This window comes from Podarcis filfolensis (assembly GCF_964270895.1).
Source record: "Podarcis filfolensis genome assembly, chromosome: 11".
NCBI classification, from domain to species: Eukaryota; Metazoa; Chordata; class Lepidosauria; order Squamata; family Lacertidae; genus Podarcis; species Podarcis filfolensis.
In genome coordinates, this window is record NC_139613.1 from 50,940,743 (window position 1) to 50,968,222 (window position 27,480).

General features: G+C 42.8%; 1 protein-coding gene across 2 annotated transcripts; it reads left to right on the forward strand.

The window, feature by feature from the left end:
• Positions 1-696: 696 nt before the first annotated feature.
• DIRAS2 (DIRAS family GTPase 2) lies at positions 697-27,480 on the forward strand. Of its 2 annotated transcripts, none has more exons than XM_083577203.1 (2): positions 697-1,034; positions 21,567-27,480. In XM_083577203.1, the coding sequence occupies exon 2, from the start codon at positions 21,607-21,609 to the stop codon at positions 22,204-22,206; it is 600 nt and encodes a 199-aa protein (XP_083433329.1). In that variant the 5' UTR covers positions 697-1,034; positions 21,567-21,606; the 3' UTR covers positions 22,207-27,480. The 2 variants fall into 2 exon arrangements, with proteins under 2 accessions (XP_083433329.1, XP_083433330.1); XM_083577204.1 differs by lacking the exon at positions 697-1,034 and adding an exon at positions 17,772-17,900.

Sequence of the window (27,480 nt, forward strand, 5' to 3'; positions counted from 1 at the left end):
CGGGGTAAGAACTTTGCTTCAGGATGAGAACAGAAATTGTGCTCTGGCGGCGCGGCGGCAGAGGGAGGTCCCATTAGCTAAAGTGGTGCTTCAGGTTAAGAACAGTTTCAGGTTAAGAACGGACCATCGGAACGAATTAAGTACGTAACCAGAGGTACCACTGTATAAGATCAAGGGCAGCATGGAGGATGCAAAATGGTGGCCAGTTTTCTGCTACAGCTCCTTCTGGTGCCACTTGCAGTGGCAGCAATAACAAACAAACAAACAACCCATTCCAAAATGGGTTTCTGAAACAAGAAAGCTGCTCCACTGGAACTAAAACTTGGGGGAAAAACACTTCTCTCCATGGAAAAACTCTGCGAAATAGTTCCCACCAATTTGTGAGCTCGCAAATGAAGCGGAGAATTTTGTGAGGCCATTCTGTGCACAACTTCAGCCATGAAATTGCCTATGTGAGCTCTGTCAGGCTCAAGGAGCAGGGCTGCTGCTGCTGCATTTGGAGAGGCGAAGAAAACAAAACAAATAAAATGCAGTTTTGAAGGATGCGAGCCCAATTGCATGACAGAGATGACCGCCTTTGCCCGAGTGTTGAATTTCTGTTTTTTTAATAAGACCAAACCCAGCCCATCCCAAAGATGTGAATTCCACATTTATTCAGTAGGTGGCAGTTAGAAGCTTAGATGAGATTTGCAGGCGCCATTTAGGTACTAATAGCAGCTGATGCAGCAGCCGGAGCCAGAGCTGTTCTGCCACAGAGAGGAGAGGGAGTAACTGGAGGGACACAAGCATTAACCACGGCCCAGAGACCCGGAGAGGAAGAGAGGGAGCTGGCATCTCAGTGACTAAAGCACAAGAAACGCCAGGAGCACCAAAGAACAGCCACCAATTGGACATAAAGCGGAAGAGGGAAGGAGGAGGGATACAGATTGGGAGAACTAAAAAACAGCCAGCTCCCAGCCTCGGCAGAAAGCCTCTACCTCAGCTACTATGACAGGCAAAAACTGAAGCATATTTATCAGACTTCTTCTTCTCAGGTAAGTCTCCTCATTTTTTATTTTTTAATAAACTCTCTCTAGAATGTTGCATAATGGTCAGGATGCACATTACAAGACTGGCTTTAGGCTACAATTTTCACCCGAATGAAATGTGAGGAATGTTTTGACCCATCTGTCTGCTGGAAAAGGGTGTAAGTAATACAAGATTATTATGTTCTTTTAAAAATAAAATCAGAGGGGAAACTTAGTGGATGGAAACATTTTGGAATGCAAAAGGGAGGAATACTAGTGAGGGAGAACTTCATAGCTCCGCATTCAAAATGTGCAGGTGATACATTTTGGGGTTAGATTCTCGTGGACCTTTTCTGTTTCTGAAAAAAGAGAGAGAGAGCCCTGGCAAATGGATCTGAATATTTTCGAAGCCAGAGAGTAAGGCAGTGCAGGTTGGTAAGTTTTAAACAAATAGTCCCTGACATGTTTTGAACAGAGATGGGTTGGTTCTCCTGCTTTGAACAGCTTGATCAATCGTTAGCTCCTAAAGAAATCAAAACAAAGAACTGTTAAAGAAAATCATTTATTTTATCTAGACTTCCTTCATTATCTTAAAGCAAAATACGTTAAGGAGTGAAGATTCACAAAGTGTTTTCTTTGTACTTTTGCATGCCTATGTAGTTATTTTTAATAGGAATGCACATGCTTATGCAAATGTGCATTTATGCTTGTTTCCCATATAACCATATAGTTTGCAAGGTTGATTTTTTGGAATTAAGCTTGCTTTATTTTATTTTATTTTTAAAGAATAGAATCATAGACTTGTAGGGTTTGAAGGAACCCTGTGGGTCATCTAGTCTAACCCCTGCAATGCAGCCTCCTCTGAATTCAAAGAGACTTACTCCCAAGTTTGCACGGAATTGCAGCCAGAATTTAGTTATGTGTGTGGAGTATGGATTCCTGGTGTTGTACAGGGGCCATGTTATAGACCTATAAAACATATGGAAAAATGTTCCCACTGGAAGTATTGCAGATCTAGAAAGTGCTTCACCATTATCCAGCTGAATTTAGCACATATTGATACTTTTTCTTGTAACATTTAGCCCCACACAAGTTGTGAATAATTATTAAATAGATTTTCCCGGAAAGCTGTGCTTGTTGTGGTTCAAGAAACTGCAGCTGTAAGGCAAGTAAGGGAGAAATGACAGAATGATGCACGGTTCATAGATTCCATAGATTTGGAGCCTTGGAAGGGACCCAGAGGGTCATCTAGTCCAACCCCCTGTAATGCAGGGATCGTTTTATCCAACGTGGGGCTCAAAGCCATGATCTGGAGATCAAGAGCTGCATGCTCTACAAACTGAGCCGCGGCTGGCGTAGAGAAAGTGGCCAGAAATACTCCCCACCCCCTTTCATAATACCAGAAACCTATGGCCATTCAGTGAAGATAACATCTGGAAGCTTAATGACCGATAAAAGGAAATATTTATTTCCACAGTGCATTGTTAACCTATGAAATTACTTCCCACTGACACGGACAGCTTTAAAAAAGGGGTTAGTCAATTTAATAGAAGTTAAGGCGAGTCTAAATGTCTCTAAATGGATACTAGACTCAATTCCAGCTACAGAATCCTAGCTCTTTCCCTCATGTCCTGCTTAGTTGGCTTCCCGTGGGAATCTCCTTGACTATTGGGAAACAGGAATTAGATGGGCTGTTGGGCTGATCTAGTGGGAATCCTCTTAGGTTCTTATGCTCATTTAAGAAAGGAAATCTTTCCCAGATTTTTTTTTTAAATCCGGCCCAACTGAACTGAAACACAATTATCTGTGGACATTTAATCAGCTGGATTTCATCTCCTGACACCGCAGATTTAGTCTGCAGAACTCTTCTAATTCCCATGACAGCCGTTGCTACTTCTTAATTGAAGGTGGAGTCAATATTTAGTTTTCAAATGAAGTCAGAAAAAAGAACAGGGAAAATTGGTTCACTCAAGCGCCGGCAGATGAGTTAGAAAAACTTCCTAAATACAAGAGCATTCCAGCTATGGAATAGACTTGGGGTGGTTGTGACATCTTCTTTCATGGAAACTTTCACAAAAACAACGTAAGTAAGGTGGTTCAGGCCATGGCTCTGTTCTGCTTCCATCATTAAGCAGCCAGCTGTGCTCAGAATATGACATGAGTGGCTTTCCTGCGTTGTGTATATCCAGCATTTGGTGTTGAGATGTATTTAAAAATGGGAGAACTCTCTCTTCTGGTATGTGGAAGGATCTTCTTGCAGGGTACTAGGCTGGAGAAGCCTGGGAGATCCACCCAACTTTGTGATTCTGTACACGTGAGGATGAAAGATCTTGGCGCATGTTTGGCATTAGCTACATTTGAGTTCTTTCTGTGCATCATGTGCTCAGATACATCATATTTTGTTGTTGGCATCTGTCTCAGGAGACAATGGAGGAGTGTGCCTTTGCGGGGGAAGTCAAACCATTGGAGAGTTACAGCACCTGCTGTGGCTGTAGAGACTGATAAGGTGTTAAAGCAGCGGTTCTCAATCTATGGGTCCCCAGATGATGTTGGACTACAACTCCCATTATCCCTAGCTAGCAAGGCCAGAGCTCAAGGATGATGGGAGTTGTAGTCCAACAACCTCTGGAGACCCACAGGTTGAGAACCACTGTTAAAGGTTTCAGAACTGCATTTATTGACAGAAGGTCTTTAGCTCAGGGGTAAAGCACCTGATCTGCATGGGGGACATCCCAGGCTCATCCCCTGGAACCCCCAGTTTAAATTATCAGGTCATAGGTGATGTGAAAGACCTCTTTTGATGTTAGGATACTGTCAGCAGCTCCCGGCTGGTTGCCCAGGGAAGTATAAAGACAAGGAAAAGTTTCTTTCAGTCCATTTTTATTTCAAACTTTACAGAGAGAGGCTATAGACCCCAGCCTCTTGGATAATGGCATTGTCCCAAATTAATCTCCAACCCCTGTCTCTCCCACTTCCTCATTCGTCATCACCATCTCCTCTACGGGTGCTCCTACGTGCCCTCTGTCTACAAGCTCTTTGCTCTCCTACTTTTAAGGCTTGCCAGGTTCTGGGAGATGTTGGGTCTAGAATGCTTTCTAGTGACAACATGTCAGCCAGTTGCCGCTCCGGTTCTGCCTCCTCTTCCCCCATTACTTCCCAACTTTTCGTCTCATCTGCCTCTGAGCGGTGACCTCCCTCAAATCTCTGTTGTAAATCTATACAGTGGTACCTTGGGTTAAGTACTTAATTCGTTCTGGAGGTCTGTTCTTAACCTGAAACTGTTCTTAACCTGAAGCACCATTTTAGCTAATGGTGCCTCCCGCTGCCGCTGCACCGCCGGAGCGCGATTTCTGTTCTCATCCTGAAGCACAGTTCTTAACCTGAAGCACTATTTCTGGGTTAGCAGAGTCTGTAACCTGAAGCATATGTAACCTGAAGCATATGTAACCTGAGGTACCACTGTATTATCTTCCTCTTCCTCCTCCCTGGAAGGGTCAGGATGGGGAGGCAGTCTCCGCCACTCCCCCTCCTCCTGCTCAGACCCTGACAGTTGAAGACTCTGGAGCCCACTGCATAAATGGGCAAACAATATGACCTGCTCTTAAACAGTTTCCTAGCTTCCTATTGCATCCCCCTCTCCAGCACTGGTGGGTCATAAGGTATGGAACCTGCTTTCTACTGGAAGTCCATTTATTTTATTCTATTCCCTAAAGCATTTTTTCCTCCTGGTTCAGGCAGGTGTGTTGCAGAAATATCATTTATGACATTTAATTTCCATTTCTGGAATTCTATTTGTTTTCTTTTAAACCATGCCTCAGAGAACACTGTATTTTTTTTCCTGTGTGTTGCAAAAGAAAATAAAACCACGTATATTTCCAGTACAATTCTTTATTGCACGGGTAGTGCTTGGACAACAGTTCAAAATGCAAACCCACCAGGTACTATGGCCATTGAATTCAAGGCAGAATTTCTGGATGGCATGAAAAATATGTGGGGCAGTTTGATAGGCAGTGCAAGATACTGTGGTCTTGTTCCAGTGGTGAAATGAGTCGCAGTCACACTAATAGTGCCTACTTGGATGCCCAAACAATTTCCCTAGCTTCCAAAATGCACATTTCAGCTAAAGATGTCCATTATAAAATCTATGGCAGTCAACTGAGTCACCAAAGCAATTTAAAATAATTTGGAAAAAACAATTAGATACGTTCTAGCACCACAATATAGTTTCCTTTGGTGCAAGGCTGATTGAAATTATCTTATTCTGATGGCTAGAAACAGTGAACGTTTCATCTAAATTGAGCCCTCCAACATATAATAATAAATTTAACCTGGAAACAAGAATGTCATAATTTAAATGAGGATACTGCTTTTCATTTACTTGCTGATACGCATCAGCCAGGAGCCAAGGAATATAAAGAGTTAGTGAAATGTGGGGGAAAAGGAAGCCAGATTCCATCTTCTACATTCCTTAACTGAGATGCTGTCAGCACATTCTGGAAACCCCGGTAATCCAATAGACGTTGCATTAAAGCAGCAGGGAGAGAGATTTTGTGTCAGAATGACTAGTGAATACTACAGTGCTAGCATCCTTCCCCCTTTTTAAGATGGATGTTCCATAAAGCAACAGCATGGGTGAAAGCACATCAATTTCCAGGTTGCATAAGGTTCTTTCCACTAATGCTCAGCAGCTCTGACTGGAAATCAATGCTAGGCAGTAATGAGACTCGCCGAATCACACGATTGTTTCTTTACTTTCCCCCTTTTGAACTGAACTTAAATCTTGTCACTGGAAAATGATGATAATTTCAGGGATTAAACCTCATAGCGTCAGCCCTGTTCTGAATTCTTCAGGCGACTCCATTGCTATTAACAGGCACTAGCCAGGACATTAACTTTCACAAGTTATCATAAAAAGGACAAAAGATTAATTTTGAACATTAGGGTGACTATATTATAATTGCAGTTTATAAAATATTTTTTTATAAATTGACTTTTATAAATACCTGACTTTTAGAAGACATCTGAAGGCAGCCCTGTTTAGGGAAGTTTTTAACGTCTGATGTTTTATTATGTTTTTAATATTCTGTTGGGAGCCGCGCAGAGTGGCTGGGGAGATCCAGTCAGATGGGCGGGGTATAAATAATAAATGATGATGGTGATGATGATGGCCTATTTGAACCCATAAACCAAAATACTCGTGTCCATGTGTTTCTTATCAATTTGGGAACTGCGGGCCATGGGGCCTTGGCACACAATAGATCTTGCCGTTTGCGGAGAGGAGATTCCTGAAGGTGGTCCTGGGAGAACACCTGCTTGAGATCCTGCAAAATTCCTTCTTGTCCTCTCTCCTAGTTTGATTGATTGATGAGTATTTATAAACCACTCAGTATTTTGTTGTTGTTTAGTCGTTTAGTCGTGTCCGACTCTTCGTGACCCCATGGACCAGAGCACGCTAGGCACTCCTGACTTCCACTGCCTCCCACAGTTTGGTCAAACTCATGCTGGTAGCTTCGAGAACACTATCCAACCATTTCGTCCTCTGTCGTCCCCTTCTCCTTGTGCCCTCCATCTTTCCCAACATCAGAGTCTTTCCCAGGGAGTCTTCTCTTCTCATGAGATGGCCAAAGTATTGGAGCCTCAGCTTCAGGATCTGTCCTTCCAGTGAGCACTCAGGGCTGATTTCCTTAAGAATGGATGCGTTTGATCTTCTTGCAGTCCATGGGACTCTCAAGAGTCTCCTCCAGCACCATAATTCAATAGCATCAATTCTTCGGCGATCAGCCTTCTTTATGGTCCAGCTTTCACTTCCATACATCACTACTGGGAAAACTATGGCTTTAACTATACTGACCTTTGTCATGGACAGAGACAAAGACAACTCAGTATTTAGGACAATGATAAAGCAGCATCTAAAAGAAACCACTAAGGGAGATGGGATTGTCTGGAGATTTGGGGTTGGTTGTCAGCAACATGCAGGTGACATGTAGATCCATAATCTCCCTTTCTTCTCAGCCCACAGAGGCTGTGGGAGTTCTCAACAATTCTCTGAAACCATTGATCGGCTGGATGGGGGTGAACAAACAGAAACTTAAGTGTTCTTGATTATGAAGACAGCTGGTCCAGTGATAGAATATCCGCTTGTTCTGGAAAAGATTCCACTCTTCTTGAAATATTAAGTTTACATTTTGGGAGTGTACTGAACTGGCACTGTTCCTAGATGGTTGAGACACGCGGTGGCTGAGATTACGAGAACTTTTGCTCAGCTTAGGCCAGTGTGGCAAATGGGTCCATTTCTAGAGAGAGCAGACTTGGCTACAGTCAACACATGCCTTGGTTACATCTAGACTAGATTCCTGTAGTGTGCTGTATGTTGACACAAATTCTGCATATATATTAAAGGTGCAAGAGCCCTGAATGCTTTTTGCATCTGACTGTCCTAGTTTAGTCTGGCACTGAAAGTAAAGACTGTAATACTCTGTACCAGTCAAAGCGAGAATTCTAAGCCTGGGTGCCACCACCACAAAGGCCCTGTCTGTCAGGCTTCAGGGAACTGGCTTCCTTCCCGGTAGCAGTAAATAAGAAGAGATCAAATGAAAGGAACGTCTTACCAGTTAGATTCTTTAATAATCACAGGGAGAGATAAAAAGAACATGTCTACTAGAAATGGTGCTGCTCCCAATTAAGGCTCACTCCCCCCCCTACTCCATCCCTATTAATCTACATCACTCCTACATTTTGTAATCTGAGCTTGTACCCTTTGCGCTTTCTGTTCTAACACTTTCTGAGCTCTCCGTGTCTTTGGAGAAGGGGGTGAATACTGTCCAGAGACTGTGAATCTGTTAACTCTCTCTCTTCTAGTGTTTCTCCTGCTAGCTGTTCCCCATCCAGTATTTCCCAGCTTCTGCCTTCTGAACTATGCCCCTCTGCAAACCATTGTTCCAAATCTATACCGACTCCTGCTCCTGGGAAGATTCAGGATCAGGATCGGGGTAGGGGTTGGGGGGTGGCTCCCACCATTCCTCCTTAGTGCACCCCTCCTCAGCATGGTCTCTGACACTGTCTGACATAATCACCTGTTTCTTTTCTGTTGGTGGATGAAATATACTCAGAGTCGAGAGTGGATTTCATGCTCTTTATTCAGCTCATAGTGGTGAGGAGGAATGGAAGTTCCCCCAGAATGTCTGCTTTATATACATTATTTATACAATGGGCCCCACGCGATTCGCTAATTCCGGGATTCTCCTGTAGGCCAATCAGGTTGCGGATTAACTTCCACCTGGAGCTGGATTGGGTGGCTCCTGTGGACCAATCAGACTGCTGCATTCTGGATCCTATTGTTCTAGGACCAATCAGACTGCTGCATTCTGAATCCTATTGTTCTAGGACCAATCAGACTGCTGCATTTTGGATCCTATTCAGCTCAGTACATAACAGTGGAGGTATCCAGAGAATTGTCTCTGAGGAGAATCTTAATATCTTGGTTAATCATGGTGTGACAAATTGGTATGATAGACCAACTTTGTGAAGGGCTGTCTAGTCTTGAAGTGTGTGAGGAGACTAAAGAAAATTAATATAAACCATGTAATATCTGCAGATGCCCCACCCACATTTAATGGATGCATCTGAAACTCTGAACATGGTTCAAGAGGAGCTCCATAGACTTGGCCAGTTCCCACAATGTACTGCATAACAACTGGTGCTGAATTTGTAGTATTTTGGTTTTGATCTGTTGACCACAGTATTAAAATGATTGACAAGTGCAGCAAGCATTTTTCTCTGGAAGTGGCTTCCTTGCAACGGAATTTTCAGCTTGTTTTGGGAAGAGAAAAGGGCATCTCATTTGTAACTAGACTATATTTTATTGCAAATGCAACATCTAAATTATACCGAAATTTACTCGATATTTTTTAAGCATCAAATGCATTTCCCCTGTATGCCCACACAGAATTCATATGGTTTTCAGAAGATGGTTTGGCTGGAGGTTGTCAGCTACTGGTATGAATACTTCATCCTCTGTGATTAAACTTAGCTCAGCTGGAAATATGGAACACCAGAACTGATTGTTCTCTTGCTACTTAGGCCTTCAAAATAGCAGTATTAATGACTGCTCATTGAAAACATGCCAGCTGCTTTGCTTAATCAGAAATGAAGCCCTGTGATCAATGAATGATAGACTGGTTGGGCTATTCCTCTCTGCCATTTGTGTGTGAAAACACAATGTAGAGTTGTTTGGCCCCTGAGAATGCTGCTGTCAGTACTTACTGGCACAATTGTGATATATTTCACAGCATCTAATAAGTGGCCCTAAACAGATAATCAGATTCTTTGTATCAGGATATCCTTATATCTCAGCGCCCCCGCCCAACAGATGCCTGTCCAGATCCTCTTCAGAAGCCCCCAATGGCCAAAGTAGATGTGAAATTAATGGTGTGAATGCATTCAACATTGATGTGCCTTTAAGGTATGTGTGAGATTCTTTAAAACTGACCAGTTGGACAAGGGTATAACCTTGCCTCTCCCAGGCCTAGACCCTGCCCAGTGGTGGACTCTGGAAAGTTCTCCTGGCCATGGTCCCTTCCTCATTCATGCCACCTTTGAAGGTGACCTGGAAACTGCAATTAATCCAGAATGCGGCAGCTAGACTGGTGACTGGGAGTGGACGCCGGGACCACATAACACTGGTTCTGAGAGATCTGCATTGGCTCCCAGTACGTTTCCAAGCACAATTCAAAGTGTTGGTGCTGACCTTTAAAGCCCTAAACGGCCTCGGTCCTGTATACCTGAAGGAGCGTCTCCACCCCCATCGTTCTGCCTGGACACTGAGATCCAGCACCGAGGGCCTTCTGGCGGTTCCCTCATTGCGAGTAGTAAGGTTACAGGGAACCAGGCAGAGGGCCTTCTTGGTAGTGGCACCTACCCTGTGGAACGCCCTCCCAGCAGATGTCAAGGCAATAAACAACTATTTTACTTTTAAAAGACAACTGAAGGCAGCCCTCTTTAGGGAAGTTTTTAATGTCTGATGCTGTATTGTTTTTAATATTCAGTTGGAAGCCGCCCAGAGTGGCTGGGGAAACTCAGCCAGATGGGCGGGGTATAAATAATAAATTATTATTATTATTATTATTATTATTATTATTATTATTATTATTATGGAGCCTGAAAGCACAGAAGTATCCCCAAACCCAGAGGGGTGTTTCATGTCCAGACACCCAACTCAGGAGCTGTCAGATCTTAGAGCCTCCTGCCAATTATCACGTGAGGCTCCTGGATATGATGAATGTTGTAGGGTGACCTTTAACCTTGGTCAACCCCTACCAACCATTAATCTGCATATGCCAACAAGTTCTGGCATTTGTAATCAATAAAGTTGTGGCCCAATTTAATCCCAATATTGCTACTCTGTGACTTATTCTAGGATTGTCTGTGCTTCATTGCGCCTGGGTGCGCATAACAAAAACCACAGAACTATATTCATGTGCTTAACATCACATCTAGCTTGACCCTGTGACAGGAGATCCCACAAGGTCTCTAAGTGCTTAGTTGCACTGTCAAACCATCCCCTTATTCTTTAATGTTCCTTGTAATCTTAAATCTCTATCCCTCCTGTTTAAATGTCCTTGACCTATTCTTCGAGGACACTACGAACAGTTCAGAAGCAGAACAGACAGTCAGAACAGGCAACCACTGAGTGCCAGAACATGCAGTAAGCTAAAATAATCTGATTTAATCCCCACTGCAAGGGAGAAGAAAATAAATGCAGGAATTGGTTCTGAACTGGTATGGGAGGACTATTAAAAAAATTAGCAGCCCTAGCAAGGTGGCACTACTGTATAATTTTACTTCAAAATGCTTTCTCTTATGAAACCTTGACTTTTTATGAAAACATGTTTATGTCCTGATCTCATAACCAGCCACAAGTGATCATCATAGCATCTGAAGATTGTGGTTGAGGTTGAATTCTGATGAGACAGGAGAATGGTTTTTGGGGGACAGGGGCGGACAGGTGTGGAGGACTCCCTGGTCCTGAATGGGATAACTGTGCCCCTGAAGGACCAGGTGCGCAGCCTGGGCGTCATTTTGGACTCACAGCTGTCCATGGAAGTGCAGGTCAATTCTGTGTCCAGGGCAGCTGTTTATCAGCTCCATCTGGTACACAGGCTGAGACCCTACCTGCCCATATAACACCTGTCCTGAAAGACCTATATTGGCTCCCAGTATGTTTCTGAGCACAAGTCAAAGTGTTGGTGCTGACCTTTAAATCCCTAAACGACCTTGGCCTAGTATACCTGGAGGAGCATCTCCACCCCATTGTTCTGTCTGGACACTGAGGTCCAGCTTCGAGGGCCTTCTGGCAGTTCCTTCCCTGCGAAAAATGAGGTTACAGGGAACCAGGCAGAGGGCCTTCTCTGCAGTGGCGCCTGCCCTGTGGATTGCCCTCCCATGAGATGTCAGGGAAATAAACAACTATCTGACTTTTAGAAGACATCTGAAGGTAACCTTGTACAGTGGTACCTCGGGTTACAAATGCTTCAGGTTACAGACTCCGCTAACCCAGAAATATTATCTCGGGTTAAGAACTTTGCTTCAGGATAAGAACATAAATCATGCTCTGGCGGCGCAGCAGCAGCAGGAGGCCCCATTAGCTAAAGTGGTGCTTCAGGTTAAGAACAGTTTCAGGTTAAGAACAGACCTCCAGAACGAATTAAGTTATTAACCCAAGGTACCACTTTATCGGGAATTTTTAATGTTTACAATTTTTTATGCGCTGTAAGCCTCCCAGAGTGGCTGGGGTATTCCAGACAGATGGGTGGGGTATAAATATATTATTATTATTATTATTATTATTATTATTATTATTATTATTATTATCACCACCACCATCATCATCATCATCATTATACAGTGGTCCAAAGCCAAGTTTCTAATTAACATACCACTTTGGGCACAATTGCATGCATCTGTCTTGCACTCTGGTGTCTTAGGGTTTCTGAATGAGGTCTCATGAGTTTGGTTCTTTATTCTGAAATGATACATGAAACAACAACATCTCCTAACGTGCAGCATTTCTGCAGGGACTCTTAAGTGCATTTCCAGACAATTCTAATTTTGAACAGAAGCTTAATGGTGCCCACCCCTAAATGCAGGAAGCTGCTGTTTAGACACACCTTTAGGAAAGCAAACTATTAACGATGACCTTCTTCTTTATGGCACTTCAGGGTAGTCTGTAATGAGTTTCCATCAACTGATTGAGATTACTTAGCAAGGCTCCTAAAATTCAAAAGCAAAGACTGGCCTGATTATCGTGCCACTACAATAATGGCACCACTGATGCACTAAGAAGAGGGAATGTGTGTTCTCTTAAGCAACAGTGTGCAAAGTCCATTAGGAGCTGTCCATTGTTGTTGTTGTTGTTTAGTTGTTTAGTCGTGTCCGACTCTTCGTGACCCCATGGACCAGAGCACGCCAGGCACTCCTGTCTTCCACTGCCTCCCGCAGTTGGGTCAAACTCATGCTTGGTAGCTTCGAGAACACTGTCCAACCATCTCGTCCTCTGTCGTCCCCTTCTCCTTGTGCCCTCCATCTTTCCGAACATCAGGGTCTTTTCCAGGGAGTCTTCTCTTCTCATGAGGTGGTCAAAGTACTGGTGCCTCAGCTTCAGGATCTGTCCTTCCAGTGAGCACTCAGGGCTCATTTCCTTAAGAATGGATAGGTTTGATCTTCTTGCAGTCCATGGGACTCTCAAGAGTCTCCTCCAGCACCATAATTCAAAAGCATCAATTCTTCGGTGACCAGCCTTCTTTATGGTCCAGCTCTCACTTCCATACATCGGAGCTGTCCATAGAAATATCAAATAAACTTACTATTTAGCACCACTTCAACAATTGCCAAAGCAAAAGTATCCTGTTGTTTTAAGAACTCTTATCTGAGTATGTAATGCAACAGATGTTTCTATTCTCAGTGCTACACGGCATGAGATCATCACTTCTGCCGTATTACAATCACTTGTATTCTCTAGTGTCAATTGTCCATCAGTTCAGGGTACTTAGAAAACTCGGAGAAGATTGGTAAACGCTGATGTTCATTAAATTGCTTACGAAACCATCTCCTCTACCAACAGACAACTAGCAAAAAAAAGCCTCTCTGAAGAAACTAGTTCTAGGATCTTATCGAGGATGCCGCAGTGTTGGACAGAAAGGGAGTACCAATTTTTGTTTGCTCAGGGAAAAAACCTCAAATGGAGACTTTTCATTACATCAGTCATCTTGTGCTTTACAGCTAAATTCGGTGTGACTTGGCTTGGTCTGCAGTCCTGTACTTAAAATGCTTCACAAAATTCTTTGTGAATTATTAATCGCCCCGATTGAAATTCTGCATGAACACTCAGAGCCCATCCTCCAGATGAAAAGACCCGCAAGGCAGAATATCTCACACTTATAGAATATACACACTCACTTAGAAAAAAACTATGCTTTGCTTATTATTTTCCAATCCCCACCCTCTATAATTTATCCTTGGGGTGGGCAACTATTTGAAGTCCACCCAAAGGTGACTGTCCCCATGATACATGTCCTTTATTCTTGGCTTCTGAAAACCTAGGACAGTGTGCAAATTCTCTCAAGTGGGGATGGGGAACTTCAGATCTGGAGACTGAAGGCAGCCTGGCTCCAGTGTACATGTCCCCAGGCCACAGCCCTTGATGGCTGTACTTCCTGTCATCCCAGTGTTTTTGCTTGGCCGGAATATGTCCTTGATAATGGGTCTTATTTTCCCAGATAGACAAATGTGTGCCTGGGGGCGTGGCGTAGAAACCTCTGTGTTAAGTCATGGGTGAACCTATCAGACGACACAGCGATTCTTCAAACAGCTCTTGTTTATTCACAGGCCAGAACAGAACTGAACTGAAGGGTTCAGCCAGCCTGCTTATACAGAGCTCCACTAGAACGCAACAGTAACCATTTTCTGTAACTATCCAATCACTGAACATCACTTTCAATCCCTTATTTGCATATGTGGACCTGAGTGAAAACTATCTACAGTATCCCCCTGCTGGCCCAGGGTGAGAACTTCAGTACATAACACTCTGCCTTTTGTATGGCTAGAATGTAGCCTACTGTACAGTAGGGGAGCAGGTGGCGCTTTGTTCTAAACCACTGAGCCTCTTGGGCTTGCTAATAAGAAGGTCAGCAGTTCAAATCCCTGCAACGGGTGAGCTCCTGTTGCTTTGTCCCAGCTCCTGCCAACCTAGCAGTTCGAAAGCACGCCAGTGCAAGTAGATAAATAGGTACCGCTGTGGGGTAGGGATAATACTTACCTAGGGATGTGGGTGGCGCTGTGGTCTAAACCACTGAGCCTCTTGGGCTTGCCGATTAGCAGGTTGGTGGTTCAAATCCCTGCGACGGGGTGAGCTCCTGTTGCTCTGTCCCAGCTCCTGGCAACCCAGCAGTTTGGAAGCACACCAGTTCAAGTAGATAAATAGGTACCACTGTGGCGGAAAGGTAAACAGCATTTCTGTGTGCTCTGGTTTCCATCACGGTGTCCCGTTGTGCCAGGAGCGGTTTAGTCCTGCTGGCCACATGACCTGGAAAACTGCCTGTGGACAAACCCCGGTTCCCTCGGCCTGAAAGCGAGATGAGCGTCGCAACCCCATAGTCGCCTTTGACCGGACTTAATTATCCAGGGGTCCTTTACCTTTTTTACTACTATACAAAGGTAAGGGTTGCATCCATTGCTTGGGCAACCTTTGCCTCTGGCCCTGCACACACCCACTCCTCCCGCATCCCTCTGCGAGGGAATGTGGGTCTTGGACTGGGAAAGCTTCTCAACCCCTGCCCTACAGAGAACATTTGTGTTATGAATAGGGCTTTTTGGGGAGTCCAAAATAAAAGACATAACTTTTTAGTCCCGCTTGCCTGGTCCTTGCATTTCTTCCCGCACTATTTTTACAGTCAATCGTTCTTTTTCTTCTTCCTAATAAGTGTAATCAGAAGATTCCAAGGCATAAAAGTGTATAAAAGTGTGAAAAACAGGCCAGACACCATATAAATAAATGATGGGTGATAGCCATACTCAGATCCACGGAAAAGTATCGACGTCAGTAATGGTCCTGCTCTTAGTATGACTGAATTGGATATTGCCTTGTTATCTCTACTAGCCATAAAGGAAGGGATAAACTGATCCTACAGAGTATCCCAAGTGTTTTCGTAGGTTGATCATGCTCCCAAAATCTGATGCTCTGCAGTTACCTCTTGCATGAAAAAAAGAGCATAAGTCAGTGAGAGGAATGCAATGATTTTTTTTAAATCAGCCTGCTCAGGGGCTGTAATTAAACATTTTGTTAGAGAGATTCTTTAATCATTACTTATGCTCACTTACGATAATTTTATATTATAGTGATTTTTTTTTAAGAGAAACCTAGCTAATAAATTAGGACTTTCCCTATCAGAGCCAGTTAATGTGAAAAGAGTTCCTAAGTAGCAGAGGCTATATATATACTGTGAGTCTTAATCCACATTACACGTCAAGTCAAGAGTATATATTAGATTAAACTAAAAGTGACTCTTTCATGGAACAAATGGAAAACTTTATGAATGCACACGCTTACCAGCAACTAGGAGAGTCATTGGGAAACATGCATTGCTGTCAATGTTTCCCCCTTTTTAAGGAAAATTCCCTTATTCCGAATAGGATTCCTCGCAAGAAAAGGGAAAAGTTGACAGCTATGGACATGGCATGTAACAATATAGCCCAAAGGAATTATCTTTCTGCTTTTTCACGAGGAAATTGGTATTAACTTGAAATAAAAAAAAACACCAAAATATTTCTTCATGCAACATCCGGCTAATTTATGGAGTTGCTGCTCAGATTGAAATTCCCAGGAGTCAGAAAAGGTTATTTATGTATGCAACAACTGTGGCCCGTGTTTTGTTAGCCCAAAAATGAAAAATGAGCAAGGTCCCAACCAAAGAAGAATGGCAAATTAAGTTGACACAATATGCACAGCTTGCAGACTTAACATAGAGAATAAGAGAACAAGAAGAACATAATGTTTAGAGAACATTGGAAAACGTTTATTAAATATATGGGAAATAATTGTGTACAGCTGAAAATGCTGGCAGCATTAAGGTAAATTCAACCGTGTAAATAAGTTCTGATGGAAGTAATAATGGAATACTGAATGGTATAGTTTTTGTAAAATATGCAGAGATTTGTGATATGAACCAGGGAAAGAGAAGAAGGGAAGTCATTGATATTTTAAGGATGTAAAAATGAGTCCTTTAAATTGTAAAACAGAAAATTTAATAAAAAAAGTTATACACACAAATTTATAGAGTTGCTGCAGTATGTCCTGATGCTGATAACTAGCTGATAAATTTCATAAAGGATTAGACAGATTTGAAGACAGTTAAGTCTAATTAGCCACAAGAGCAAAAAATGAAAAATAGAAATAGCACTATCACTACATCCTTGGGCACAGGGAATGGCTGTTTCAGTTCTGCTTATCGTGGGCATATTGCTAACCTGTGGCCACCAACAAGAAGCAGCAAATCTTCAATCCAGTCATACTGAGGCAAAGAGGAAGTCAGTGCAGCAAGCTTACCCCACCCAGGTTTGAACTCCTTTGTAAAATGCTCTGCCAATTTCAATTAAACACATCTTCTGTTAGCCACTCTTAAGGAAGCTTCTTGGTGCAGTAGTACAGTGGTACCTCGGGTTACATACGCTTCAGGTTACAGACTCCGCTAACCCAGAAATAGTGCTTCAGGTTAAGAACTTTGCTTCAGGATAAGAACAGAAATCGTGCTCTGGCGGTGCGGTGGCAGCAGGAGGCCCCATTAGCTAAAGTGGTGCTTCAGGTTAAGAACAGTTTCAGGTTAAGAACGGACCTCCGGAACAAATTAAGTACTTAAACCGAGGTACCACTGTAATTGATAGGGGCAAAATGCTGAATAAGGTGGACCTTCAGTCTGATGGCACCAAGGGATTTTATGTTCTTCTTACGGCTTTCACCCAATTAAAGAAATCTTAGTTGTTTAATCACGTTCAACGAAAGATTAGGAAGAACATTCTGAAGATACATGCTGATTGACAGTGGAACAGATTGTCTCATGTGGTAGTGGAGTTTGCTGGAGGTTTTTTTACAGTGACAACCTGTCAAGGATGTTGTAGTTGAGTATTTCCTGCATCAGCAGGGGGTTGAACACGGGTGGCGCTGTGGTCTAAACCACGGAGCCTCTTGGACTTGCCGATCAGAAGGTCGGTGGTTTGAATCCACATGACAAGTGAGCTCCTGTTGCCCTGGCCCAGCTCCTGCCAAGCTAGCAGTTTGAAAGCACACCAGCGCAAGTAGATAAATAGGTACCACTGTGGCAGGAAGGTAAACGGCGTTTCTGTGCACTCTGGTTTCTGTCACGGTGTCCCGTTGTCCTAGAAGCTACTGTTAGGACCATCATAAGACGTCCGCCAGCTTCCAACCATGGAAATCAGCAGCCTTCAAGCAAGCAAACTTACCTTATTATTGCTCCATAGCATCCCACTGCCAGAGGATTGCCTCCTTCTATTCACCACTTTGCCTCCTCCAAGTGGGAGAAACCTGGGCAGTGCTGAATGTCACATCCATTTCCAGGTGTGTCCTGTTGGAAATAGAAAAGGGCTTTCCCCTTGGCCTGCCTTTATATCCACTCAGTTGCCAAGTGCTTTTGTGACATCACAAGAAACCAGAAGCAGTTTAGTCATGCTGCCCACATGACCTGGAAAGCTGTCTGTGGACAAATGCTCGGCCTGAAAGTGAGATGAGTGCCACCCCACACCTCATAGTCACCTTTGACTGGACTTTACCTTTACATTTACCTTGAACTAAAGGATCTTTGAGTTCCCTTCCAACTGTGTGACTCTGTGAGTTTGAAAATATCAATTGTATCTGCATCTAAAGGTAAAGGTAAAGAGACCCCTGACCATTAGGTCCAGTCGTGTCCGACTCTGGCGCTCATCTCGCTTTATTGGCCGAGGGAGCCGGCGTACAGCTTCTGGGTCATGTGACCAGCATGACTAAGCTGCTTCTGGCGAACTAGAGCAGCGCAGAGAAACGCCGTTTACATTCCCGCTGGAGTGGTACCTATTTATCTACTTGCACTTTGACGTGCTTTCGAACTGCTAGGTTGGCAGGAGCAGGGACCAAGCAATGGGAGCTCACCCCGTCGTGGGGATTCGAACCACCAACCTTCTGACTGGCAACTCCTAGGCTCAGCGGTTTAACCCACAGCGCCACCCGCGTCCCTTGTATCTGCATCTATTTGGATGCAAAAAAAGAGTATACTATGAGTGCAATTCAACTTTGCTATTGCAAATGTTTCATCTCCACAAGTATTGTAGCTTGCCAGATAGATGTGTCCTCTGCTTTCCAGACAAACTGTTCTGGGGAGTTATACTGACTTCCAAAGTAGGGTTGTCATACGTCCAGAATTTCCCAGACATATCTGGAATACTGCAGTTGGAAGTAGTGTCCGGTTGGAAATCACTGGGGGGGAGGGGAGTCTGGGAAAATTTGGATGTATAGCAACCCATGTTGGCAGTATCGTTTTTGGTGATTTTCCTCAACAACTTTGCCAGAAAAAGCTTAACAACCTTTCTGTCCAGACTTTCATTGTGTGAAAAATGGCAACCCTACTCCAGAGCCAATCTTGGGGGAGCATTGGGGGGAAACACATTGTGACCCTCTGTCTTTGTGCAGGGCTTCTGCTGACGGACTTCACTAGGTGAACCCCGTCCTCTGTTTTTAGATGATGCATGTACAGTATGTCTCCCAACATTGGTCTTCAGCTGTTTTTGGACTACAACTCCCATCATCCCTAGCTAGCAAGACCAGTGGTCAGGGATGATGGGAATTGTGGTCCAAAAACAGCTGGAGACCCAGGGTTGGGAAACACTGATGTATGTAGTTCAGCAGTAGCACTATAAATGGGGTGTTAGAGAGAAGGTACAATGTCTCTCCAAAAATGGCACATGCTACATATGGTTTGTATAAATAGTTAAATTTAAAAAAATAAAAATGCCCCTCCCCCATAATTTTTTTTTTAAGTTAAATGCATTTTTAATGAATTCCTGTAATCAATTAATTGCCAAATCTTGCAGCCTCACTTCCCTTATTTAACTTTTTTTTCCAGGCAAAAATATCAATGATTAAGATGGCTACCAGAATCAATTCTCTTTTCCAGCAGTTGCCAATTAAAATAAATGGTCAACAATTAAATAAAAGACAAGGATCAAAGCAAAACTCTTACACGAGAGTAAACCGGGGGTGAAGGAGGGATTTCAAATTCCAAATGGAATGGCTTCCTCAGAGAGGTTCGCCTGGTGCCTTTATTATATATTTTCAGGGGTCAGGTGAAAACGTTCCTCTTCAACCAGGCCTTTGGCTGATTAATATTCCACAGCCTTTTGAATGTGTCTGTGGGAAGGGGGGTTATTGTTTTGTTTTGTTTTGTTTTGTTTTTGTTCTATTTATTTGTGTTTTTACCTTACATTTTCATCATGTCGGCTGCCCTAAGATCTTTGGACGAAGGGTGGTATATAAATTTAATTACATCACATTTAATTAATTTATTAATGGCAATAATACATTTCCTGTTGACTTGGAAGACATCATTGCATAATTGCACACACACACCCCTTTTAAAGCAAGGGCAGATCAACCAGCAAAAATGTTCAACACAGAGAACCATAGCTGTCAACGTTTCCCTTTTTTAAAGGGAAATTCCCTTATTCCGAATAGGATTCCTCGCAAGAAAAGGGAAAAGTTGACAGCTATGCAGAGAATCTTTAGTTACATGACTGACCTGGACAGCAGACCTGGCCCGCATGTTCATTTCCATTTTTAAAAAATTACTTCACCACAACACCGTCATCCCCTTGGCTCTGTGCTATTCGTACCCAGCTCTGGCAAGCTCTGAAGATGCATTGTCCCATCTGCCTTGTTCTTTTAGCTGTAATCACGATTGCGACATTATTCGTCGTCACGGCTCTTCTTTACTGCTCTGCCTAAGCCATAGCCCTAGTTAGCAGTTGTCTCATAGATTTAGTCAGTGTTATCCTCTGGGGGGGAAATTCCTTCTAACTGCCTCCGCTCTTGTTTCTTCCTGTAGGCTGGATTGTGACACGAACTAGACGCCTACTTTCTCTTTGCCTTCTAGAGCCTTTTCTTATCCTTTCTCTTAGCATTTTCTCAGCCCACTTGTCTTTAACATTATACTCTGGGGAGTTCACACTTCGATTGGATATGAGAAGCTGTAATGCCATCCCTGTTTCTCCATATTGTGCTGAGATATAGTCCCATTCTAACGGCTCAATGAGGCAGAATCTTGGCATTTATTTTGAATCCGGCCCAAAATGCTTCCAGCTTTTCTGCATTAGGCTAGAGACAGAGGGAAATATCTTAATTTGGAAATTGGGGTGAAAGAGTTTTTCTCCTTTCGTTACTTAGTTCCTCCATGGCTTCCCTCTGATTTTACTTTCTAAAATTAATTACAGTGGTACCTCGGGTTAAGTACTTAATTCGTTCCGGAAGTCTGTTTTTAACCTGAGGTACCACTTTAGCTAATGGGGCCTCTGCTGCCGCCACACAATTTCTGTTCTCATCCTGAAGCAAAGTTCTTAACCTGAGGTACTATTTCTGGGTTAGCCAAGTCTGTAACCTGAAGCGTATGTAACCCAAGGTACCACTGTGCAGTGGTACCTCGGGTTACATATGCTTCAGGTTACATACGCTTCAGGTTACAGACTCCGCTAACCCAGAAATAGTGCTTCAGGTTAAGAACTTTGCTTCAGGATGAGAACAGAAATTGGGCTCTGGCGGCGCTGCGGCAGCAGGAGGCCCCATTAGCTAAAGTGGTGCTTCAGGTTAAGAACAGTTTCAGGTTAAGAATGGACCTCCGGAACGAATTAAGTACTTAACCCGAGGTACCACTGTATATGTAATTAGAAGGCTCACCCTTATTTATGAGCCACCCCTGCATTTCAGCAAACACAAAGATGTGTGATTGGTGTAAACAGATAGAAGTTGGTGGGGCGGCATTGCTCAACACTGAGTGCTGCTGCCTGCTACCAACACAGGGAGGCAATGGGGAGCTTAGTGCCATGTCTCTACCTACCCCACACCTGATGTCACAAATGATGCCAGACATGAGGCAGGTGGGTGTGGTTTGGGGGAAACTGCTTGGCAGGCCAAATTTGGGGCAGAGTTTCTCCATTTCCATTTGAAAAGGTAGAGCGAGTGTTATCCTTCAGTGTTTGGAATGTGTCTGCTGCTCTCTGTGGCAATTTACCAATAGCGAACACTTCCTCTTTGCATGAGTCTCAAAATCATAGAAAGACAGTGAGTTATATAAATTTACAGATCTGCTTTGTACCGAAAGATGGGCATCTAAAATTGAGAAGAAAGAGCCTCATCCTTCACACTGTGCGATAGCATAGCTCATGTTTCCCATTTCTAGAGTCCTGGATTTATTTTGAACTATCCCCTCCACAAATTGTTAATAGATGATTCCTATTTCTTCCCACATGCAGGTTTCTTTTCCTCGTTGAGCAGCTCAAAGCTTGAAAAATCATGCCTGAACAAAGCAATGATTACAGGGTGGTGGTGTTTGGAGCAGGAGGAGTTGGCAAGAGTTCATTGGTCCTGAGATTTGTAAAAGGCACCTTCAGAGACAGTTACATCCCTACAATTGAAGACACCTACAGGCAGGTGATCAGCTGCGATAAGAGCATATGCACTTTGCAGATCACTGACACAACGGGGAGCCATCAGTTTCCTGCCATGCAGCGTTTGTCTATTTCCAAAGGACATGCTTTCATTTTGGTCTACTCCGTCACCAGCCGGCAGTCCTTGGAGGAACTCAAGCCTATCTACGAACAGATCTGCCAAATCAAAGGGGATATAGACAGCATCCCAATCATGCTGGTGGGAAACAAGAATGACGAGGACCACAACCGAGAGGTACAGACCAACGATGGAGAAGCCCTGGCCAAAAAGTGGAAGTGTGCCTTCATGGAGACCTCTGCCAAGATGAACCACAATGTGAAGGAGTTGTTCCAGGAGCTGCTGAACTTGGAGAAACGCAGGACTGTGAGCTTACAGATTGACGGCAAAAAAAGCAAGCAACAGAAAAGGAAAGAGAAGCTGAAAGGCAAATGTGTCATTATGTGAAAATAGCACTATCTTGGAGCTGCCATCTAGACTCCTTCTTCTGACTGTACCATGTTTCAGACCTGTACACAATGGAAAAAAACAAACATGTGAGACTGTTTTATTAATAGCTGTTTTGAAAATATACCAGAAGTAAACAGTTGTGTGGAGTGAAAGCGCTACCAACCTCTCAACCCTTTTATAAATTAGACATTTAACAGCAGCGGCAGCAAAGCAGTTACCAGAAGAAGAGCGATATCTCTTTTCGAGAGAATAGAAAATGAAATATCCACAACTAAGTACTCCCGCCGGTATCGTTGCCACTATGTAAAGATGAGGAGTTGTTAGTTTAAAATTTTATGCTAATGCTATATGTAGAATTAATGAAAGATGTATTTATCTACAAAAATATATATTTGGAAGTAGAACTAAATTTAGGGTTAAGTTAACATAGCTTTCCTGGATTGCAAGTTTATTCTCTCACACTGAATTGTGCTCTATTCTTCTTCACATGCTTTATGATACTGATGAACACTGAACTAAGATGTTTCTCCCCCTCACCTTTGTAATTTTCCTAATGCCCCTGATAAAATATCAAGGCCTCAGTGACATCAGGCAGTACGAAATATTATTCTCTCCCATGGGATTAATAATCTGACCACTCCCCTTTGCGAATAGATCTAACATTGCCGATTAGCTGTTCTGGGTGGCATGACAATTATCTGGTATGAGAATGCAAGGGGAGAGCAAATGTTTTTGACACTCAACTTGCCAGATATTTCTTTATTTTTATCTTATAATACTGAAGTAGACTCATTACATTTGACTCTCCAAAGGATTCATAGTTGATATGGGTATCAGTTGAATTAGTTGCATGCACCTGTAAACATCCCCCCCCCTCCAATTTTTTATTCTTAGCAAACATCAGATTGGCTAGGAGAAATCAGGTATTTTCTGTGAGGACAGAAAAATTTCATCTCAGTACTCATCCCTGCTCCTTTAAGCTGGAGGGCAGGGGACAGTCCCTGAGGGGTGGGGATATATGATAAGACACAGGTTTCCAAATCCAGCCTTCCCACATGTCAGTTGTGGCATCAGGGAGTAGCACAGGATTACCTGCATCTCATATGCTGACAGGTGAGGGTTCAGGATGGGCAACTGATGGACTTAGTATGGTTTGCAAATCTTGAATGGACAGGGCAAAACCTCTGTGCCAAATGACATTTTCATTACAGTACAGTGGTACCTCAGGTTACAAACACCTCGGGTTACAAACACTTCGGGTTACAGACTCCACTAACCTGGAAGTAGTACCTCGGATTAAGAACTTTGCCTCAGGATGAGAATAGAAATCGTGCGCTGGCGGCAGCGGGAGGCCCCATCAGCTAAAGTGGTACCTCAGCTTAAGAATGGTTTCAGGTTAAGAACTGACCTCCGGAACGAATTAAGTTCGTAACCAGAGGTACCACTGTACATGCGTCAAAGCAAGATGTTGCTGCTGTTGTTTTTTAATTAAAAGCTGCATCGTGAAGAGAATGAGCTACTTTGAAGCAGAACATATTAACATTTTGGCAAGTGTGTGTATCAAAAGCTGGAGAATGCAATTAAGTATCTTTAAAAATAGCACGCACGTTACATTTCAAATGTCACCCAAAAGCTACTTAAAGGCATCCTTCGCATTGGAATACGCATTGCTCACAAATACTTTAATGCTGTGAACCCTTTAATCCTTGCACCCCCTTGCCTGAATACAAAGAGAATTGCAGACAAGCAGATGCCTGCAATATGAGACCACAGTTTATGCCTGTTTACCTTCCATGGTCCAAGGAGAAATAGGTAGGAGAAACTTAACAAGGCCTGATGCACCAAGAGTGAATACAGAATCCCTTTATGGACATTTGACCCTCATGGAACAAATGTGCATTTAGAGGGTATGGCATTATATCAGCAGGCCCCACCCCTGACTGCCACACATCCATTTGAACTAGAGCTGTACCCCAAAATTTAGAAATTTCTTTTCAATCATTTGTTGGGTGGCAATGGAATCAATTTCAAACCAAAAAAGACCCCAACCCTGTGCCACTCACAGAAGTGCAGTTTCTCTCTGCAGTTTCCCAGAATGCCTTGGGAACAAGGCCATGTCACAACCTGTCGCTCCCAGGGCATTCTGGGAAATGTGGCCTGAGGGAAACTGCCTAAGGCTTTCTCCACAATATCTTGCCGGCAAGGTAAGGGACAGCTATCTCTCAAAAGGTTTGGAGGAAATCCTCTTTTTTCCCACTTTCCCCCTGGACAGTGGCAGAAAATCAGCCCCTGTTTTAATGGCGGGAATATTTTCAGGAATCTGGGAGAAATGTCAGTTCAATCTTAATCTGAACATCTGTCGAGAGTATACACATGTAGGTGCACAGCCTCTTTGCTGATGTTCACATAAACACAAAGTACGTTGTGTATTTGCTCCAGATTAAATGTCTACAGGAGATTAATTTTAGGTTCTGAAGAGTTATGCAAATGGTTTTGACACCCATTCAGTAGGATCTGAAGCTTTTGTTTTCAGTTTTCAGTCTATTGAAATGGCTTCCTTCACATGTAGAATAGATGGGTTGAATCCAACAAGTTTCCTTCTCCAGAGGAAGCAAACTACTAGATCCATTTGGGTGTCTTCACCCAAAGAATGTACCCAAAAGCAAGTTTCTTTCCCCTTCCCCCCCTCTTGATTTCACAGAATTGGGATTGCTCCTAGAAGCAGGCATCTTAAAACCATTTCTAAATGCATGCAAGACGTTTGTCTCATTTTCTGCTGAGTGAGTCTTCTTTCTAGCTGTCAGAAAATCCAACAGCATTGAGCCAGGCAATAATTCAATATGTAACCACATAATTGGTCTGTTCTGCCTGCAAGCCAGCGCTTTGGCAAAGGTTTTCATCTTTTCCATTTGGGATTCGATTAAGAAAAGTGACAAACCAAAAGAAAGACGTATTATGTGAGACATCATGTAGCTGGATGTTAAAAAATAACAGGCTATATACAGCCTTTGAAGTGAATGGGCATCTTGAATAGGAATCTCAGGCTAACTTATGAAAAGCATCAAAACTCCAGGAGGATTGATTGTGGCTGGCTGTGGCCATCCACTCGGAGCTGATGTGTTTCTTAACTGAGGTCCGTGGAAGCCAAATAGTCCAGCTCCAACCCATTTGAGGCCTTTCCTTGCTAGCATTTACTTTCTCCATCCCAAGCAATAGAAAATCATGAAAATCTCCACAGAGAGGCAGCTAGCTGGATAAAGTATTCCATCTGACTCTGTGGCTTTTGGAAACTGCATGAGCTCAAAAGTCTCCCATCAATGCCCCTCTTTGGAATTTAGAGGCTGCCCTTAGCATGAATTGCTCTCCTGGTCCTCTTCTAGGTTTCAGCTCCTTTCCCAGGGTCTCTGTTTTATTTCTTTGCTATTTATTTTAAAGCCTTCTACCCATTTAAATTGCCTAAGAAAGTTGGAGGCACCAACAGACCCTCCAAGTGTCCCTATTTTCCAGGGACAGTCCCAGTTTCTGATTTGACCCCAGAATGTTCCGCTTTTCCTTATGACATCCTCATTTTCACGGGAGAAATACTAGAGGGTATGGTAGGACATCCTTATTTTTGTTGGAGAAATGTTGGAGGGTATGGAGTTATGTGAACCCCGAGCCAAGGAGATAAGTAACTACACAACCTTCAGAAGACATCTGAAGGCAGCCATGTGTAGGGAAGTTTTTTAATGTTTTATTATGTTTTTATATATGTTGAAAATTGCCCCAGAGTGGCCAGGGCAACCCAGTCAGATGGCTGGGGTATAAATATTATTATTATTATTAGATGCACTTTCTTGGGGGTTTTGTTCTTGTTTGGGTTTAATATAGAGAACGTTGTGCTTATTATTATTATTTGAATAGGACGTCCCTATTTTATCATCAGATAAATGTTGGAGGGTATGCAGCAACAAAACAATGCAAATGAAACAACAGTCCAACCAACTAAGGAAAAAACCCCCAAGAAAGTGGGAATATATGCACAACATCTAATGGCAATGAATGCACCTGAACACTAAGGGAGCACACAGTATACAGCCTGCCATTTCATCCATTGCAGCAGCAGAAGTATCTTTTGAACTTCTGATAATTTATTGTAGGGCAATTGTGTTTTTCTCCTATATCTTGAACCAAATGAACATACACTTTCCTGCTTTTAAATTGACTGGAGGCAGGTGGTTTTGCACAGGAACTGAAGGTCGGGGTTTGGACAGTGATCTTTAGCATGAGAATCAGGGCATTAGAAACATGCCGGTGTTTGCAGTATCAAAAGGTTGGAGACTATATAACAAAGAGCAAGCCTGCAGGATACCGTTGTCCCAGAACAGCCAGTAATATATACCTTTTACAAATGCACAGAATCCCCAAAGAGAAAGCTGTTACAAAGCCTTCTTAACTTCATTGCAGCTTATATAATGTGAAGGAAGGTTTGCCTAATCCCTAAATGCAGCCAGTGATTGCAGTCCTAATCCATTTGCACCCATGAAACCTAAAGAATCAAATTTAGACATCTTCCGGTAACTTGCCTACTAAAATGCTATTTCAGACACATAAGGCTCTGGCAAACAATTCACTGTTATGTAAGGATAATATCTTTTTGTTCCTTGTTGTCCCTACTCTCCAAACAATATAATAAGCCATGACTATGTTTTATTGCCTTGCATTTATCTGTGCAGGGCTAGTATAGAAGCAATATTTATTCCTGGACCAGTAATTCTAAAGTGGATATATTTTATATTGTACCCTTCCGTTGTCCTTGTAATTTATAATAGATTTTACATACATGTGAGTTTATCAAAATATTTGTTTTGCTATAACTGGTATAAGGTGGGGTGGGCTTTTTCTTTTTGATAGATGGAAGAAACTCTTAGTGGGGGAAATTAGTTGTACAGCTTTATTCCAGTTTGTGGTTTATTTCCAAGTGTGATGCTAATAGACATGAGATATTTGAAAATGTACACACACACACAACGACATGTTTAAAACTTTCAAGGAATTTCAGCATCATGAAAACATAATATGGACACGTATGCTATTCACAAAGCATGGATTTTATATAAGTGCATAAGCTAAGCTATATAGTTATCATTCAGATGTATTTATTGTTGCAGTTTCATTATATCTAATATTTTATTCAGCCACAGTTAACATGTAATTTGTGCCTACAAGTTTCTATGTTTCCCGTGATAATCTGTATATAAGGTATACAAAATAAACGTTTTAAGTTACAAA